This window comes from Macadamia integrifolia, unplaced genomic scaffold, assembly GCF_013358625.1.
Source record: "Macadamia integrifolia cultivar HAES 741 unplaced genomic scaffold, SCU_Mint_v3 scaffold2633, whole genome shotgun sequence".
Lineage (NCBI taxonomy): Eukaryota > Viridiplantae > Streptophyta > Magnoliopsida > Proteales > Proteaceae > Macadamia > Macadamia integrifolia.
This window is the reverse complement of record NW_024868847.1, coordinates 37,736-55,647: the sequence shown is the minus strand read 5'-3', so window position 1 is coordinate 55,647 and position 17,912 is coordinate 37,736. Positions and strand designations below refer to the sequence as shown.

The window sequence follows — 17,912 nt, the reverse complement described above, 5'->3', positions numbered from 1 at the left end:
CACTTATTATTTACTGATGATATTTTCATCTTCATCAATGCCTCCATCAAATATGTAAGGAATTTAAAAGACTTCCTAAGGAAATACCAGGAATTCTCGAGGTAGATCATCAATCTGGACAGAAGCAAACTTTTTATGGGGCCAATGCACCCTTCCAAGAAGCAAATCATTATTGATACCATGAGAATCCCTTCTTGTAAATTCCCTACAAAATACTTGGGGGTTGAAATCTTCAATGGAAGAGTCAAAAGTCAGTATATGTTACCTGCTATGGAAAAAATCAGAGAAAAACTCTCAGGGAGGAAAGGGAAAATTCTTTCTATGGCCGGGCGGGTTCAGCTTGTCCGCTCTGTCATCTCTAGTGTGCCAGTGCACAATTTCTCCATTTATTGGTGGCTTTTTTCTTTGATTGTGCAAATGGAAAAATGGATCAAAAATTTCATCTGAACAGGGGATATTGACTCAACAAAAGCTGTGACAGTCAAGTGGGACCAAGTTTGTAATCCAACTGAAGAAGATGGTTTAGGCATTCGCAGAATGAGAGATGTCAACAAATCTTTGCTTTGCAAGCAAGTTTGGAATCTGAAGCATGGTAATTCGATTTTTTACAATTTTCTTAAAGCTTGCTTCTTGAAAAATGGCTTTCCCAAGAAGGTTGTTAGGCCATTTTTTATCTGGCCAGGCATTAAAAAAGTTTGGACTCTCATCTCTAGCAAGGAAAGATGGGTTGTTGGCAATGGGAAAAAAATCCACCTTTGGAATGATAAATGGCTCGGTTAATTCTCCATTATTGAGGCCTGTGATTCGGATCTCTCTCCTCTGAAACACTCTGTGACGAAAGTCTCTGACATTATTTCTAATTGCACCTGGAATATCCTTGAGATTTGCTCTGATGCCCTCAAGGATATATTCTCAGCCGCAAAATCAATGTCTCCCTCACTTTGATAGGGAGGACCAATGCTTCTGGAGCGGAACTACATCTGGGATCTTCTCTACCCTTTCTGCCTGGAATGAAATAAGAAGACGGAACCCTAAGGTCCCATGGTTTTCCCTTGTCTGGAACTCGCATCTCCAACCCCGTCAATCTACATTTGGTTGGAGCCTCCTGCACAAGAAACTCCCCACATATGACATTATCTCTCAGAAAGGTATTCCCCTGGTCTCAAAATGTAGTCTCTATGGCTCGGATTCAGAATCTTTCAACTACATTTTCACAATCCGCCCTTTCTCTGTTGATATTTGGAGTCGATTTATGGAGTGTTTTGGGATCTTGTGGCCTATTCCAAATGATTTATTGCATTTGTCGCAATGGTGGATTAGAAAAAGAAAAATCCTATCAATCAAGGATCCTTGGACCATGGGCTTCGTGTTTATAGCTGATAACATCTGGAGAGAGAAATGCCAGATGCCATGAAGGTATTTCTCTCTCAACCACCTATGTTTTTGAAAAAATCATGCAAGATATGAAATATGGGAATATAGATTTTCAGGGAAGTATCAGATCTATAAATGATCTTCTCTGCTGCCGTCGCCTTGGGATAAGACTTATCCCAAATAAACCTCCATCGATGCTTGAAGTTTTCTGGTGCACCCCTCCTAGAGGTTGGTTTAAATTAAATGTTGACAGATGCTCTCTGGGCAATCCTGGGAAAGCAAGGGCAGGGGGAATTCTAAGAGATCACAGAGGCGGTGTAGTTGGCTCTTTCAAATGCTTCTTAGGCATCCAGACAAATTATTTTGCTGAACTCAAAGGTTTATCAAAAGGCATCCTCCTAGCAAAGCATTAAACGTGAGTGGATTGTGGATTGTGGATTGTGGATTGTGGATTGAATCAGATTCTGCTACGACTGTTTTAGCAGTTCGGCTTCACTCCATCCCTTGGTATATCCGTCAGGATTGGATATCACACTATTTTCGGCTTCACTCTTCCTGGAATCCATCAGCTGGAAGATATCACACTATTTTCGAGAAGCAAATGTTGTGGCTGACTACCTTGCTAGAGATGCAGCCAAGTCTGGAAATTCTAGTTGTCCTACTTCTTTCCTGGCTCACATTAGCTCTAAAATTGCTTCTGATGCAATCTCTCATCCAGGATTTAACTCCATGTAATTTTGGGATTTTTCTTCCCCTGCTGATGGCCATACCGAAGGTGGGGGATTAAATTTCCTAGTCTTTATACTTTATTTTTTCTCTTTTTAATAAATTCCCTGAATCTTTAGCAAAAATAAATAAATAAATAATAGTGTGAATATGGAGAACTCTTTAAATTCACAAATCAAATAAAGTGTAGGACAACTTGTATTATGGCTTGTTAATCATGAAGAATATACGATTAAGCTTTATTTTGAAATTTTAATCATGTGAAGTGGTAGTGGTTAAAATTACCTGGTACCAAATGCATGCAGCGGTCATTGGAATAGAAACTATCAACATCTGCCATGCAACTTGTGACATTACTGCTATTGTTCCCAGGAATCCTATGATTGAGATAAGAAGTTCTTCAAATTTATGTGGAATAAAAGTATCAACTGCACTTTGATCTATAGATACCTGTTTACAAAAGTAGAATTCAGTTAAAATTATGAGAGAGGTTTTCCTAAAAGGTAGTGCAGCCCTTATGTCAACATGGGGGACAAATGGGAGAGTGTGCCAAAGCATCACTAGTGGTGGAATTTCCAACTTCCATCAAGGGTAGCATGTGCCAAAGCATTACGTTGAGGCCATGCCACCTTTCAGACTTCTTTTCCCCTAATATTATACAAACTTTTATTGTGATCAAATAATGGACCCCAAGAGTAATTAAACATATTTACTAACCTGATTTAGAATCATTCCACTTGGAGTAGAATCAAAAAACGACATGGGAGCACAAAAAATGCATAAATGCATTTTGTTGAAGGGCAAAGTAAATGTCTTGTATCCAGCAGTTACAATAAGCATAGACCTTATAAGTGTACAAAGAGAGCTTCCAAAGGTTAAAGCAACATAAATAAAGATGAGAGTGGATCCCATAACATGAGGTCGTACATCCTCCTCAGAATCAAGATTATCTAACACCATCCAATAACTACTGACTATTTGGAGAAGCTTAAGAAGAATTTATGCCAGAAGTATCCATGGTACAAAAGCCCCTTTATATGCAGTTGTAACATACTTCAAATATAATAAAGGATTAACTCCATCCTTTTCTCTCTTTTCTTCTTGAACAAGCTGCCCTTTTGGCTCAATCAGTTTTTTTGTTTTGTAGTTGTTGGATTCTCTTACTTCATCATCTTGATTAGAGTTCTCACTACACAACATGTTATCGACTTCCTTGTCATTAATTAAATTATCCAAAGCAGCCCCATGTTCGATAGAATTAAGTTTTGCCAAAGCTTTCTTATGTGCACCCACTAACTCCATAAAATTAGTACCTGAACTAAGAATTTCTTCATACTTTCCTGCTTGAGTAATTTTTTCATCTTTCATCACCTTTTTTGTTCGATAAAAGATCATGTATATTAAGAAAAAAGAATAGAAAAAAGAAACAAGAAATATGATACAAGAAAAGAGGCGGGATTCAAAGCCACACTTCACACAAGATGTAGAGGGGACGCACACTATCCACCTTCGGCATGGCCATCAGCAGAAAGAGGCGACCACCAAACAACCATCACCTAAAAAAAGGGAAAATTTACCCTAGCACATTCTATATCTAGGACGACCAGAGGCATCCATGTCTAAGTCCATCTTCACCAAAGGCGACCAAGATATAACCGGAGACGAGATCTCAAAACGAGCCGCAGATTTGGAAAGGAAGTCAACTACAGAGTTTGCCTCACAGAAACAGTGAGTTATCTTCCATTCCACCTTTGCCAAGTAAGACATGCAGTTTATCCATTTCTGGTATGCTACCCATGGAGGTTTTTTCTTTTGGAAAAGAATAACCACCGCCGTCGAATCACATTCAATCCAAAGGCGGGGGATGCCTAGTTGTTGCGCCACCTCAAGACCAATCATTACAGCCAGGAATTCCGCTTCAAGATTTGTTCCAGTTCCTAGGAAATTTCGAAAGTTTCCCACCACTTCGGCCTTCTCATTTCTTAGAACACCCCCAGCACCAGATTTTCCTGGGTTACCAATTGAACATCCATCGGTGTTAAGTTTAACCCAGCCTGATTGAGGGGGGCACTAATATATTTCAAAATTTTCATGGTGCCTATGCCTTACACCTGAAAAACCCAATCTCCTAGCATTTAAAAGATCCATAACAGATAGAAGCGAACCTGAATGCACCAAGGATTGGGAGCTAATATCATTTCTCAACCAATCAAAGCATTGATCAGCTGAGGTAGCCACTCCATCATATTTCCTTCTATTCCTTTCCAGCCACAAGAAATAAGGAATTAAAACAAAACCCTTCAGCCATACACTCTTAAAAGAGAGCTTTGAAGCTTGATCCTTCCACCAAGCCATCAAGCAGTCAAATACCATCAAAACCAGGCCGTATTTCCGTGAGTGTCCATAGGAACGCGCATGTTTCCTCATTTTCCTGAGAATTTGAAAAGTAGACGATTGGCATTCCAAGGATTGCGCTCTATATTGGATTAACTTAAATGAACGATAACTATAGCATTCAAAACTAAAACCCTCCAGAAACTGTTCTTTCTCGGACACGAACATATGAACGACACCCATCTTTAGTAGGCTAATGGTTAATACTATATTAACTAAAAAAACCTAGAGATTAGAGAATAAAAGAAGGGGAGAGAGGGCGAGAGCCCATGAGAATGCACATAAAAGCATTTGTAGGGTGACATTCCCATCTTTCAATGGAGCCGAATTGTTTGTATTCCGTCAGAGTTTAATCCAAAGAGTACTAGTGCAGTACCTCGACAGGCAGGACGGCGGTCCCACTAGCCGGTTAGCAGGCCGTGGGGGTTGCAAGGGGGCATAAGCCCCCCTTGCATAGTAGGGGTGTAGGGGGGTGCAACCTCCGCTCGAATTTTTTATTTGAGGGCAATTGTATACTTTCCGGATTAGAGTTTTTCGCTATATACTTGTAACGAGAGTTTCTTTCTCTGTAATGCAAGCAATACTGAGAGGTGTGAGGGACGAGCGCTGTAACCCTATTCTCCATTGATAGTGAAGCAGGATCTCATCTCACCGGGGACATAGGCAATCTTGCCGAACCTCGTAAATTTGTGTGTATTGCTTGTTCTTGTTTTTCTGTTATCTTCTGCATTGTTTTAGGGTTGCGTTTCTACATGAACTTCCAAATAAAGTCCTTTTTCCAACAAAAGAGATTCTAGGATGCATGGAAATACATGAGTGATTTTGCCCTAAAAAAAAAAAGTACATGAATAGGTATGCTGCATATAAGACGATGCATTAAATCTCATTTTATGTGATCAGTCCACATCCATCTAACTGTCAGATTTTTCAGGTTACCATTCCTCTTGGCAAAAAAAAATAAAACTCAGGGCATCCAGATCTACTTCTAAGTGAGGGCGTGCTAGAATACCTTTTAAATGAGATGGTGTCTTCACTTAGGGGTGTCAATTGAGATCCGGAATCTGTCTGGAACATTAATCGGTCGGTTCTGGTCTTAGCCATTAGAATGAATTTTCTTTTAGAATTGAAATTGAGTCGAATGGATTAACCACTTTGAACCAATCTATTACCGATTATGGGATTAGTTATATGGGTGTTTTTTAGGTTTTTTCACTCACTTACTATTCACTCTCTTGGACCAATGTTGCACATAACATCTTTTGTGTGAACTTCAGACCCTATTCATTAATTTTACGACAAAGAAATTAAGATTTTGCTTTCAAGCTTCTCTTTCTCCACTTTTCTGAAGCCGTGTAGCTACTAGTCAATAAAATGTATGGATGCGAGAAGATAATCACAGACCTTCCAGGGGGAGTCATATCAACCAACCTTGTGGATTTTGAGTAAGCTCCAGTCAGTAAGTATCAACCAATTTTTTAAACTGAAACTGATTCACTTGGAGCTTTGTAAGTCTATTCAGAATGACTATTCTTCTGATGGCAAACACAGATAGCAAAAAGCACAACATAAAACCCAGATAGCAGTTTGTGCAACTAGCAGGTGCATGCATTAGTTAAAAATTGTACAACTAACATGCAATTAGCAGGGGCATCAGTTAAAAATTGCAGAACTGCTTTCAGTGTACAACTAACATGTCCAGACTATTCTGCCTGGCCCAAAACCCAATAACTTAAAACCAAAGATGATTTGAGTTCCAAGTTGATGTGTCATAGTGGCATGTCATTATTGCATGATTCACATTCTTCTTAGTAAGTATATCAACTGTATATACTTTTACTTTTTGTAAAACATGGCAATAATAGACTTGAAATATGAATGGCTGACTATGACATAAAGCTGGTGATTCAAAAAGATTTCCATATATGAGTTTCACAGCTCCAATTGTGACATTCTCATAAGATCCTTCGACGCTTTCAGTACTCCATAAATGACCATAGTGCCCTAATTCCTAGACGCCAAGATCAATAAGATCCTTAGCAAAAGTTACACAAGTTCGCTTCTCACTTGTAATGGGACACTTCTCACATATCCTGAGGGTGCCTTGAATATATTCATCCATGTTTGATTCGTCTTCTACCCTAAAGAGCTTCCTCAATTCCTCAATTTGGGCAAAGGAAAATGGGATTTTTTATGCCAGGGATCGTGGCAAGAATGATTTATATGATATTGGGTCCCTTAGATCAGGGATGGATATGAAACCTCCCTCTTTTGCCATTCACTTCCAAAAATATAGCAATCCACCTTGGCTGGCAACCGAAAGGGGGGATTCACTTGGGAAATTATATTTCAGTTTGGCTTCATTCCATTGGGCTAATGGTGGCAAGGTTGTGTTGTTAGTTGTGTTCTTCACCTGTGCATTTGTAGAACAAGCAACATTAGCCTGCTTACAGAACAAGCACAATTGAGAAGACAATTCCTTTTTCTCTATGAGTCTCATAAACACCGCTTCTTGATATGAGTTTAATGAAGGCTTTGCAACTAACCACTGTGGAGGATGTGGAAGACTAATATGTTCTTCCCAGTATTGTATGAAGGCATTATCAGCTTGAGAACCATACAATTTCATGGAAAAAATATAGCAACTAAATAAGAAAGATGAAACAAGAACAAACTATAACCAAGTTGAAATTAATGAATAATGGGAAAGCATCATTTTCCTTACACTGAAGTGTGCTACTGCTATAAGTCCAAGCAATAGAATGGGATGTGTCATGGTGGAACTGAAGCAGAGAATGGAATGAGTTGGTCTTTTCCTTTGCTGGAATGAGTTGGGTTTGTTGTGTGGAGAGGGGTGTTTGAATTTATAGAAGAAAAAATTTTGTAGTATAGGAATAAAAATGGGAGAAGTTTTGGTCAATCCCCTAAACACCTAAACATACTCCTAATTTCCTAATTTCACTATGGCTACATTTGGTTGCAATGGAAATGAAGCAGAAAGGAAATGAAAATTTTCAAACCTAGAAAGAAACTTTTGTAACCATTTTCCCATGTAAGTCTATCACTAACTCAAAATCGTTCAATACTTGATAAAATTTCACTGTACTTAGGATCAAAATCCCTCCCTTTGGTTTAAAAAGTAAAATAAAAATTACATGTAAAATGTATCATTACTATATATGGTAAAAAATTGAAGTAATTTTTACAGTCACATGGGGAAATGATTATAAAAATTTATTTTTTAGGTTTGATAATTTTCACTTCTTTTCCCTTTAAATTCCCTTCAACCCAAACAAAGCTTATGAAAAAGTGAAAATTTTTTCTCTTATGACTAACATTAAACAAAAAATCCTTAGAAAAAATTTTCATGCAACATTCAAATTTTTATACTCATTCCAATTTTTTAGGTCTTTGTGTATAGCTTATCTATGGTAACAGTAGTGACAGTCATAACTTTATCCCAACTAAATGGGTTGACTCCATGGACCCAATATGGTATAGAGAAAATAATAGGAAAGGAAGGAAACAAAATGTGAATTACTAATGGTATGCAAGACCAGAAATTGTGGAAGAGACCCAACCCCTAGTCCCTACAACCAAACAAAAGTTAACCCTACATCCACCATCAAATAAGGAAAACTCATTCATTTAGTATCTCAGTACCAGAATACTATTTGTAAGGAGATAATATTCTTTGGTCTTTGTTTTTTTTTCCTTGGGTAAGCCTTTTGTCATGATTCAATACTTCAACCCCTTTGCAAATCTTCCACCAATTGCTTCAAAGGTGATGAGTGAGATTTTTTTTTTCTCTTCCACTTGGAACTGTGATGTGGTAATTCAAGTCCATGCATAAGGAATGACTAATGATATAATGGAGTACTTGTTTGGATCAACCATTTGTCAAATTGAAAAAATACACCGCATTGTATCAAAATTGTCTCTTCTGTTTGTAGTTATTTATGTGCTTTTACTAGTTGCACAAAATTTTTACATTCTAATACACATTTAAACCCTTATTTTGCCACCTAATCAAATCCAATGGGCCGCAAACTCAACATATAAGGAAGAGATTTTCACCCTACCCAATCAAAAATTTGGGCTTCACGTAATTTCCCAAATGGTGGATATCTGGGCAATGGAATCAAGGATAGTTGGGTCTAAACATATTAGACTTGAACTTGTTTTGTATGACAATTTCAATAAATATTTTTCTAGGTACTCCTCACTATACAAGTTGGAGGGTTGGATAATGGTTGTGCCCTTCCCAAGGCATCTCAACTCTACCCATAACAAAAATCATTTTACTCCAACCACTGGAGCTTCTATGCACCCAAGAATTTGCATTTACAAATCCAAAAAAAAAAATTGACTATGAAGATATGAGTAACAATAAAAATTCACCGTTACAATCGCACCCACTAAATTAATAATGTATGACATAAAAATCTAAAATGTTGTAAACTTCTCGGTCAAAAATTTAATTACAAATGAGAACAAGAAACAAAAACTCAAAGAAAAGCATATGCAATAAAAGGGACCGAAACCTTTCCCTTTCAAAAGGTAATAGATTACTTAATTCCTTTGACAGCTCTAACTTATCAAAAGTTGCGTTGTGCAAAATTTCCTAAACCGCATTACATCAATAAAAAAGTTGATGTCCTGATGTGTAATTTAATTAAGTATATATTTTTGTGAAGAATTTCAGCCATACGCTTTTGAGGTCAGAATAACATCTCATATGGTTGGTTAGGGAATAATTTAAATTTCCACACTAGGAACCAATTTTGAGACTTTTAGGTCATAATAATGAATGACCACCGAAGAAAATTTTGAGAGGAAAAATTTAATCATAGCTTGAATTGGTAAAGAAAATTAGGCATAGAAAAGTTGACACAATTTTTATCAAAGAAAGTTTGGCTTCATTTCACTGGGCTATTGGTGGCAAGGTTGGGTTGTCTATTATCTTTTTTTTTTGGTAGAATTGTCTATTGTCTTCTTCACCACTAGTGCATTTGTAGAACAAACAACATTGGCATGCTTGCAAAATGAATGCAGGTGGGAAGCCAATTCATTACTATCTATCTTTTCATAAACTCCACCTCTTGATGGAGGCTTAATGAAGAAATCTTTGCAGCTAATCACTGTGGAGGGTTGGAGGGTATGGAAGATCAATGTGCTCTTTCTAGTATTCTATGGAAGATTTTTCAGCATGAGAACCTACAATTTCATGGGGAAAATAACAACTAACTAAGAAAGATAAAACAGGAACAAGCATCAAACAAGTTGAAGGGAAAGGAAATGTTTATCTGTTCATAATGATGATAGAGTCACTCCAGGTTGGAGCTCTAAAAATTAATGGATAACAAAAGAATCATTTTTCTGGTGCATGGACTTCTATAGTGTTCAATAATGCAGTTTTCTGATATTTCTCATTGAATTTTAATATTTCAAGGTCTTTGTTCGCATCAAAGGCCAGAAATATCTTGCAAAAATTGTGTAGATGGATTATGCAAGGGCATCATGCTGGCCTCGTACTTGCCATATTCTTGTGTGACACAATATTGTCCTCTTTGGCCCATATGCCTCAAGAATTTAAAATGCGTTGCGCCATCTTAAGGAGTCTAGATGTTATCAACTAGCCCAATAATCTCTCTCTAGACAATGTGAGACTAAAGTTTGCACACCATCACCAACCTCCCAAACCCCCTAGTACTTGTCATATTCTTAGTGGGAATACCTCACCGATCTCCCAGTCTGATACTTGCCATATTCTTGGGTGTCATAGCATCAATTAAAAATTGTACAACTAACATGTCACTGACGTCTTTGTCATGCACTATAATTCAGAATGCGTCCGCAAAATTTAATTTTTCGCATAGTACAAATTGGGGAGCACAACATACAACCTGGAGAATATTTTGTGCAGCTACATGATGCATCAGTCAAATTTTATGACACCAATTTTAACTCAATAGTGTCTTTGTTAAACGTTGCCCTTCACTTGTTTGTTGCAGTCTGACCTGAGCTATAAGATAATTCTGGCATCCAAAGGAAACCAAATGTTTAGCAGTTCAATAAAGGAGATTTAAATAATTTTTTTTTTTGGTAGAAGGAGATTTAAATAATTAGCAGCATCATAGAGGAGTGATCTTGGCAATTGGTGCTGAAGATCATTTTAACTTGGATTCTCTACTACATAAACAAGTTACATTGTAAATCAGAATATCAGGGAACCACCAAAAGTTCCCCAATTGAACCCATTGAAAATGATATGAGTTTGGCAGCACAGCAGAACATCTCCCTTTCCCTAAGGAGAAGACAGCTTCCATCTGAATCCCCACACACCCCCCCCCCCCCAAAAAAAAAAAAAAAAAGCAAAACCTACACATATCAAGATAAAACTAAAAATATGAATCATACAACTCATCACTATTGAACTAAACACCACTCCAGGAAAAAAGAAAAAAAAAATTCCAGACCCATATTTTTTTTCTTTTTTTGCTAAAACAGGCCAATAGCCAAACCTACATACATGAAGATATAACTGAAAATAAAATTTATCACCACGAAATGAATCATACAACTCACCACTGTGAAACGAAATCAAAAACCCAAAGCATATGTCATGCCTCTTCGTCGAGGTGTTCTAACCCTGCTTTCCCAGTCACATCCCCTGTTGATCCTAGACCAAACCTTCAGATCTTTCTGGAATTCTGATCGTGCAACTGAGTTTACTGGTGTGTATGTAAAGGATACCCTGTCTTGGTGTATAATTTTGATCAGCGACTTTTAGGCTTCCTTTTTTATTGTAGAATTGGTTATATATGTGTAGTATGGGTGCAACAGGGCACGTTGGACCGAGTTTTCTTTTGATTTCAGGTTATTGTCATGCTGGAAAATTGAGTAACAAAATCATATTGAAACTCAAAAGGCATAGTAAGCAGGCCAAAATAAGTCATTATTTGTCCTTCAAATAGCGTAAGTAGTAATATGTATAGTAACATTAACAAGAAAACTGGAAGATGATCAAACTGCAATTGTTTCTCAGCCTAGAGTATTTGTCCAGACTATTCCATTCTCATTTATCCAATGGCAGACTTCAATTTGACCCGGGCCAAAGCCTAGCAACTTAAAAGCAAGATGATTTGGATTCCAAGTTGATGTATCATAATGGCATGCCATGATCGCATGATTCACTTTCTTCTTAGCATGTATATCAACTGCATAAACTTTTACTTTCTGTAAAACATGGCAATAATAGACTTGAAATATGAATGGCTGGCTATGGCATAAGGCTGGTGATTCAAAAAGATTTCCATCTATGAGTTTCACAGCTCCAATTGTGACATTTTCATAAGATCCTTCAATGCTTTCAGTACTCCATACATATACATAGTGTCCTAATTCCTCGATGACAAAATCAATAAGATCCTCAGCGGAAGTTGCACATGTTCTTTTCTCACCTCGAATGGGACTCTTCTCACATATCTTGAGGGTGTCTTGAATATATTCAACCATGTTTGATTCATCTTCCATGCCAAAAAGCTTCTTCACTTCCTTGAAACGGGCAACGGAAAATGGAATTTTTGTTGCCAAAGATCACGGCAAGAACGATTTATATGACATTGGATCCCTTAGACTAGGGATGGGCATGAAACTTCCCTCTTTCACCATTGACTCCCTGAAATATGGCAATCCCCCTTGGCTGGCTATCACCAGGGGTTTGTCATTAGGAAAATCATACGTTAGTTTGGCTTCATTCCATTGGGCTATTGGTGGTGAGGTTGTGTTGTCCATTGTCTTCTTCACCAATACATTTGTAGAACAAGCTACATTAGCTTGCTTACAGAATGAACGCAGGTGGGATGTCAATTCATTTTTCTCCAAAAGTTTCTTAAACACTGCATCTTGATGGGAGCTTAATGAAGAAGCCTTTTCAGGTAACCAATGTGGAGGGGATGAAAGACCAATATGCTCTTCCCAGTATTCTAAGAAGGCATTTTCAGCTTGAGAACCCTACAATGTCATTGAGAGAAAATACCAACCAAATAAGAAAGATAAAATAGGAACCAAAAATAACCAAGCTGGAATGAATGGATAATGGAAAAGCATCATTTTTCTTACACTAAAGGATGTTACTATCGGAAGTCCAAGCAACAAAATGGAATGCATCATGGTGGAACTAAAACAAAGAAAGGAATGAGTAGGTCTCTGCCTTTGTAGGAATGAATTGGGTTTGTTGCATGGAGAGAGGTTGTTCAAATTTATATAGAAGGAAAATTTTTATAGTACCAAAAAATAAAAAGGGGGAAGTTTTCGTAAATTCCCTAAACAGCTAAATCGTAAAATTCCCCAATTTTCCCTATGAAAAGTGAAAAACTTCTCTTTTAGGAGTGACACCAAAGAAAACTTCCAACTGCCCTCCAACATTCAAATTTTTAAAGAGAAAGTTTTCCTCCACTGGGCTGATACGTTCATCACTCCATCCTATGGTTCACAAACCCCTATAGGGTTTTATTATACTCCCCAAAATACCCTCCCAATACCTTCATGCACATCTGAACCGCAGCAATGAATGAATTTTCATTCATTGTGATTAAAGGAAAACTCAGTCCATTTTTAAATACCAAAATTACCTCTCATAAATCCTATTTACTATTCTCATCTGATGAGGTCTTTGTGTACAGCTCAATAGTGGTAGTCAAAGAAAAGCTTCAAGAACTTAAATTACTTAATCATTAATGGTATACATGACTGGAAATTGTGGAGAAAACCCAACCTCTGGTGTTGTCAAACTTTACGATTACAACAACCCCCTACAATCAACAAAAGGTACCCTTAAATCCTTCATGTAAGAATTTCAATGTCTTTAACTCAATCATATAATAATTAAGTGTGTCAACTTAGAACCGAAACAAACCATTTAAAATCAAATCAAGATTGAACCGAATCAAGTTGGTTTGATTTTGATTTCTAAAATGTGTTCCTCTTCTCATTTCAATTCGATTTTGATTTTATATTTTTATCTTGAACTAAACCGAAAGTAAACTGAATAACAGAAACCAAACCGATTGACCGCTGTTGTACTAATATAAGTAATATAATTTATATTATAAAATAAAGTTCCAAAATTGTGACATGTCCCCTTGTTCTTTCACTTTAACTTTTAATTAAAAATATGTATAGGTACGTAGGTATACACTCATAGGTACATAGAGGTGTCCATACATAGACAGGTCTGTATGTATACAGAGAAGTGTATATATATGGAAAGTGCCTTTGTACAGTGTACAGGTAACACCCATATGAACATCTATATACTCTGTATTCTGTTGAGAACAATATATGTTTCTGGCAACTTCCTCTCTGTCTTCTCCCCTCCTTCTCCGTTATCTGTTTAATCGTTGCATAAAACAGTGTTACAAAACCATGCTTAGTGAGCCTAGTCTTTCTCTCCCAAAGGATCAGATAAAGATCACAGGGTTGTTTTATCTTGGAGGTAAAACACAGGAACCCCAATTGTACTTCTATAGGGGGCGTTTCAGACCTTAAGGAGAGTGTCTTCTGATACATCTCAACCCACCTTGGTTTGTTTGCTTCAAGTCGCACCAAAAGTTTGTCTTCTACATTATAGGAATACTTACATCCATACAACGGTCTTATACGGGTACTTCTCTTATAACAACAGCCTTCATAGTAACAAAGTACTCAAAGTTGCAGCACACGACTTGTGAGGAGATAAGATTCCCTTTGGCCGTAATTCAATCCCCCTCTGTGAATCGTCCACCAATTGCTTGATAGACGATGCCTGAGGATATCAAAATCACTAGAGCCTACAACTTTGTGCCCATCAGCTAATACTATTATTATCTTTTATCCGTGCATTTTTCTCTTTGGAATATTGATTGGCTAATCGCAGAGGAAGGGGGAAGGGGGAGAGAAGAAGAACGTTCAAGGGGCAGTTTTTGTATTCAAAGTCCTTTGGAGAATAATGGAAGTAATTTAATATGAGGAAGTGCGACTCCTGCACATGCGTGAGGGTCAATGGAAACACACAAGGAAAAAGCAATAGAAGCGTCATTTTTCATTTCATGGAGGTAGGCTGAACATTTCACCCACCATGTGTTTTGGGTGCGGGGGTCATACTCCCCCACAGAAACCATTTTCCCTTTAATGTGAATATGGCTAATGAGCATTGACACAATGGATTTTTCCCCATCTATGGAATTTTGAAGCAATTGTTGTTGTCAAACAATTTTCAAATACAAGGAAAAGTCAAAATTCTTTGATACAATTAGCTTTATAGGATGAAAGTCCCATTCAACTGAAGTAGATAGATGCTACCGGTCGCCCAAGATATCGCTTCAATTAGAAGCTGATATTTTTCCATTTTTTTTTTCTCTTAGTTTGCGATTGGATGGCTTTTTGATAGTCTAATCTGCTGATGGCAATGCCGATGGTGGATTAGTATTATCTTGGTTCTTTTTTCCGTTGTTTTGTAATTGACATTTATTTTTTTTCTCAATTTTTCTTTAATACAAATGATCTTCTAGTGAGAAAAAAAAAATAATCACTTGTCAAATTTCATATTATATTTGTAGCATACTCTGCATTGTAATGGAATTTTCCTTACTATTCTTGCCAATATATATATATATATCCTTTCTATTTGTAGCCTTCCATTTGTTTTCTCTATTTCGGCAAAAAGTTTTACTTTCTAATTAATGCACATTTAAAGCCTTATTGTGTCACTTGGTCAAATCCAATAGGCCCAAAACTCAACGTTTAAGGAAGAAACCTTCACCACCCTAACTGACCACAAATTTAGGCCACACCTGATTTTGCCACATCGCAGATAATTGGGAGATGGAGCAAACTATTAATCAAGAGCACTTGGTTGTAAAGTTATTGGGTACATGAACTTGTTTTGTACAATATTTTCAATAAATATGTTTCTAGGTAGGCTAATGGTCATGCCCTTCCCTAAGGCATCTCAACTCTACCAATAACAAAATTCATTTTAATCCGACTACCTAAGCCCTTATACACCCAATAAAGGGTATTTGGAGTCCCAAAAAGTTGTTTACGAATATATAGATAAACATCAAAATTCACTTTTACAATCACATCCACCAGAAGAACAATGTATGACATAAACAATCCAAAAAATGTGCTGAACACAATAAGTATTTCTCACTCAAAAAAGGTAATTGCAAATGATAACAAGAAAATAAAACTCAAGTAAAGTGTATTCAGTAAAAGGGAGCCAAACCTTTCCCTTTCAAAAGATTATAGATCACTTAATTCTTCTAACAATCATAATTTGCAAAAAATTGGATTGTGAGAAATTTTCTGAAATAATAGCACATCAATCAAAAAGTTAATATCCTCAAGTGTAATCTAATTAAGATTTTTTTTTTTTTTTTTTTTGAAGAACTTCAACCATACACTTTTGAGGTCAGAATAAACCCCATATGGTTAGATATACAAACATTTCAAATTGCCACTCTAGGAGTCAATTTTTTAGACTTTTGAGTTGGAATACATGACCATAGAAGGAAATTTTTTAGAGGAGAAATTTAATCATGGCTAGAATTGGTAGAACAAATTAGGTATTAGAAAAGATAACCTGTCTCACCTCTCATCATGTCTCACCATTCCCAAAAACCGAGTCAATAGCAAAATTGAGTTCTTGAATCATGCCAAGTATGACCTCAAATAGAGCCTGTTGGAGAGCAATGATCCATATAGCCGACCCCATTTAGCTGAGATTCACCTGACTTGTTGAGTTGTGCCTCTTTTCTCTTACTTTTTCATCTTTCATCTCACTTTTCATCTTGCATTCTATCTTTCATCTGTCATTTTCCATTTTTCATTTCTCATTTCTTCCCCACCCTCCCCCCCTTTCAATTTAGAATTCAGTTTTCCTTACTTTTTTTTTTTGGATCCATGTAGCTGTCCTCATTAAGTTGGGCAAGGCTTAGGTCGTTGTTGTTATTTAAATTTTTATTAGAAATTCTCTTTCTTTTAGTCTATGTTCAACTATGCAGCATAAAAATATATCAGATAATAATTGAAAACAAAAGCAGCTCCTTAATTTTGGTTCCTGAAGAGTTCATCTCACCTTCCGAATGACCGAATGCCCCTGACCTGACCGAATGCCCCCCTCCCCTTCTCCGACGGCACCCTGCCTCTGCTGTTTCTCTCCACGCCCTTCTCCTTCTCCTGTCACCGTCCCTACTCACCTTCCGCTTCGTCCTACCCCCCCTCTTCCTACTCCTATTCAACCTGTTGAACATCGACCCTGGTCCTCTGTTGTCTCCTCTGCCTCCCCTTCTTCCTCGTCCTCCTCTCCCCTCCCTCCCTCTACTGGCCATTCTCTCGACTAAAGAAAATTTGGTAGTATATTAATTAAGATGTCTAATGTAGCAATATGCAAATTTTTTGTTTTGCAAACTTTATGGCAAAAGTTTTATTTTGCCACTTGGCCAACTCTATTTAGCTAAAACTTGACATGTCAGCAGATGAACTTGGGTCCTAATTAATTACCCACAAAATTTCAGCTTTATTCAATGTGCCTCGTGGTTGATATTTGTGGCATTCTAATAACATCGTCAGACCGAGGTTTAAAGTATTAGTATCTGGTTTCATATCATATCAGAAGAGTGAATCAAAGAGGCATATCGTATCATATTAAAGAGATGCAAGACACGTTAAAAATATGCATGGAAATGGTCAAAAAACGTATAAAAATTCCTAAGATACATACAAAATACAGTTATAAAGCATAAAACATTATAGATGAACAAAACAAGTGCATTCAATTGATTATGTATAAAGGATAAGATTTGTTACATGTACGAATACCAGTAAATATGCTATTTTCGGTTCGGCTTCCTTCCCTATGCACATTGATTTGGAAACTGCTTTTGATGCGGATTCAAGACCCAGATTTTGTATTATGTAATTGTGGATTTTTCTTTCCCTGCTGATGGCCATGCCAAAGGTGGGGTAATTAAAATTCTTGGCTTTGTAATCCTCTTTTTCCTTTTTTTCAATGAAATTCTTCGAATCTTTAACGGAAAAAAAAAAAGTTATTTTCAGTTTGGGGAAGATTTACTGTTTAGATTCATATATCATTGGGGGAAAAAAAAACTAGTTTGATGCGATCATTTAGATTGTTTTTCACTGACCTAGTTATCCATTGACCCCACCCCCCCCCAAAAAAAAAAAATGAGACTACAATTCAATTGAGCATGCTATGACCGAGACTGACTGATAACCCTCCCTATCTAAGGATTTTTTTTTTTTTTTTTTGGCTAAAGGATAATTTTATTAGGAGTAAAAAGAATAAAATTCAATAAAAATTTACAGCAATCACTGAATGAAACGAACATCAGTATCCCTAATTGTTGATAACC

General features: G+C 36.9%; 1 protein-coding gene across 1 annotated transcript; it reads right to left on the bottom strand.

The window, feature by feature from the left end:
- Positions 1-11,730: 11,730 nt before the first annotated feature.
- On the bottom strand, positions 11,731-12,703 carry LOC122066920 (polygalacturonase non-catalytic subunit AroGP3-like). The gene is made up of 2 exons (XM_042630750.1): positions 12,616-12,703; positions 11,731-12,507 (listed from the first exon to the last, which is right to left on the bottom strand). Exons 1-2 carry the CDS (start codon positions 12,664-12,666, stop codon positions 12,091-12,093), a joined length of 468 nt encoding a protein of 155 aa, XP_042486684.1. The 5' UTR covers positions 12,667-12,703; the 3' UTR covers positions 11,731-12,090.
- Between the last annotated feature and the right edge of the window lie 5,209 nt (positions 12,704-17,912).

Excerpts from the sequence above, each read along its gene's own strand:
- LOC122066920 (XM_042630750.1), bottom strand. The coding sequence starts at position 12,666 with ATGATGCATTCCATTTTGTTGCTTGGACTTCCGATAGTAACATCCTTT. Across the intron at positions 12,508-12,615 it reads CGATAGTAACATCCTTTAGT|GGTTCTCAAGCTGAAAATGC; the intron begins GTAAGAAAAATG and ends ATGACATTGTAG.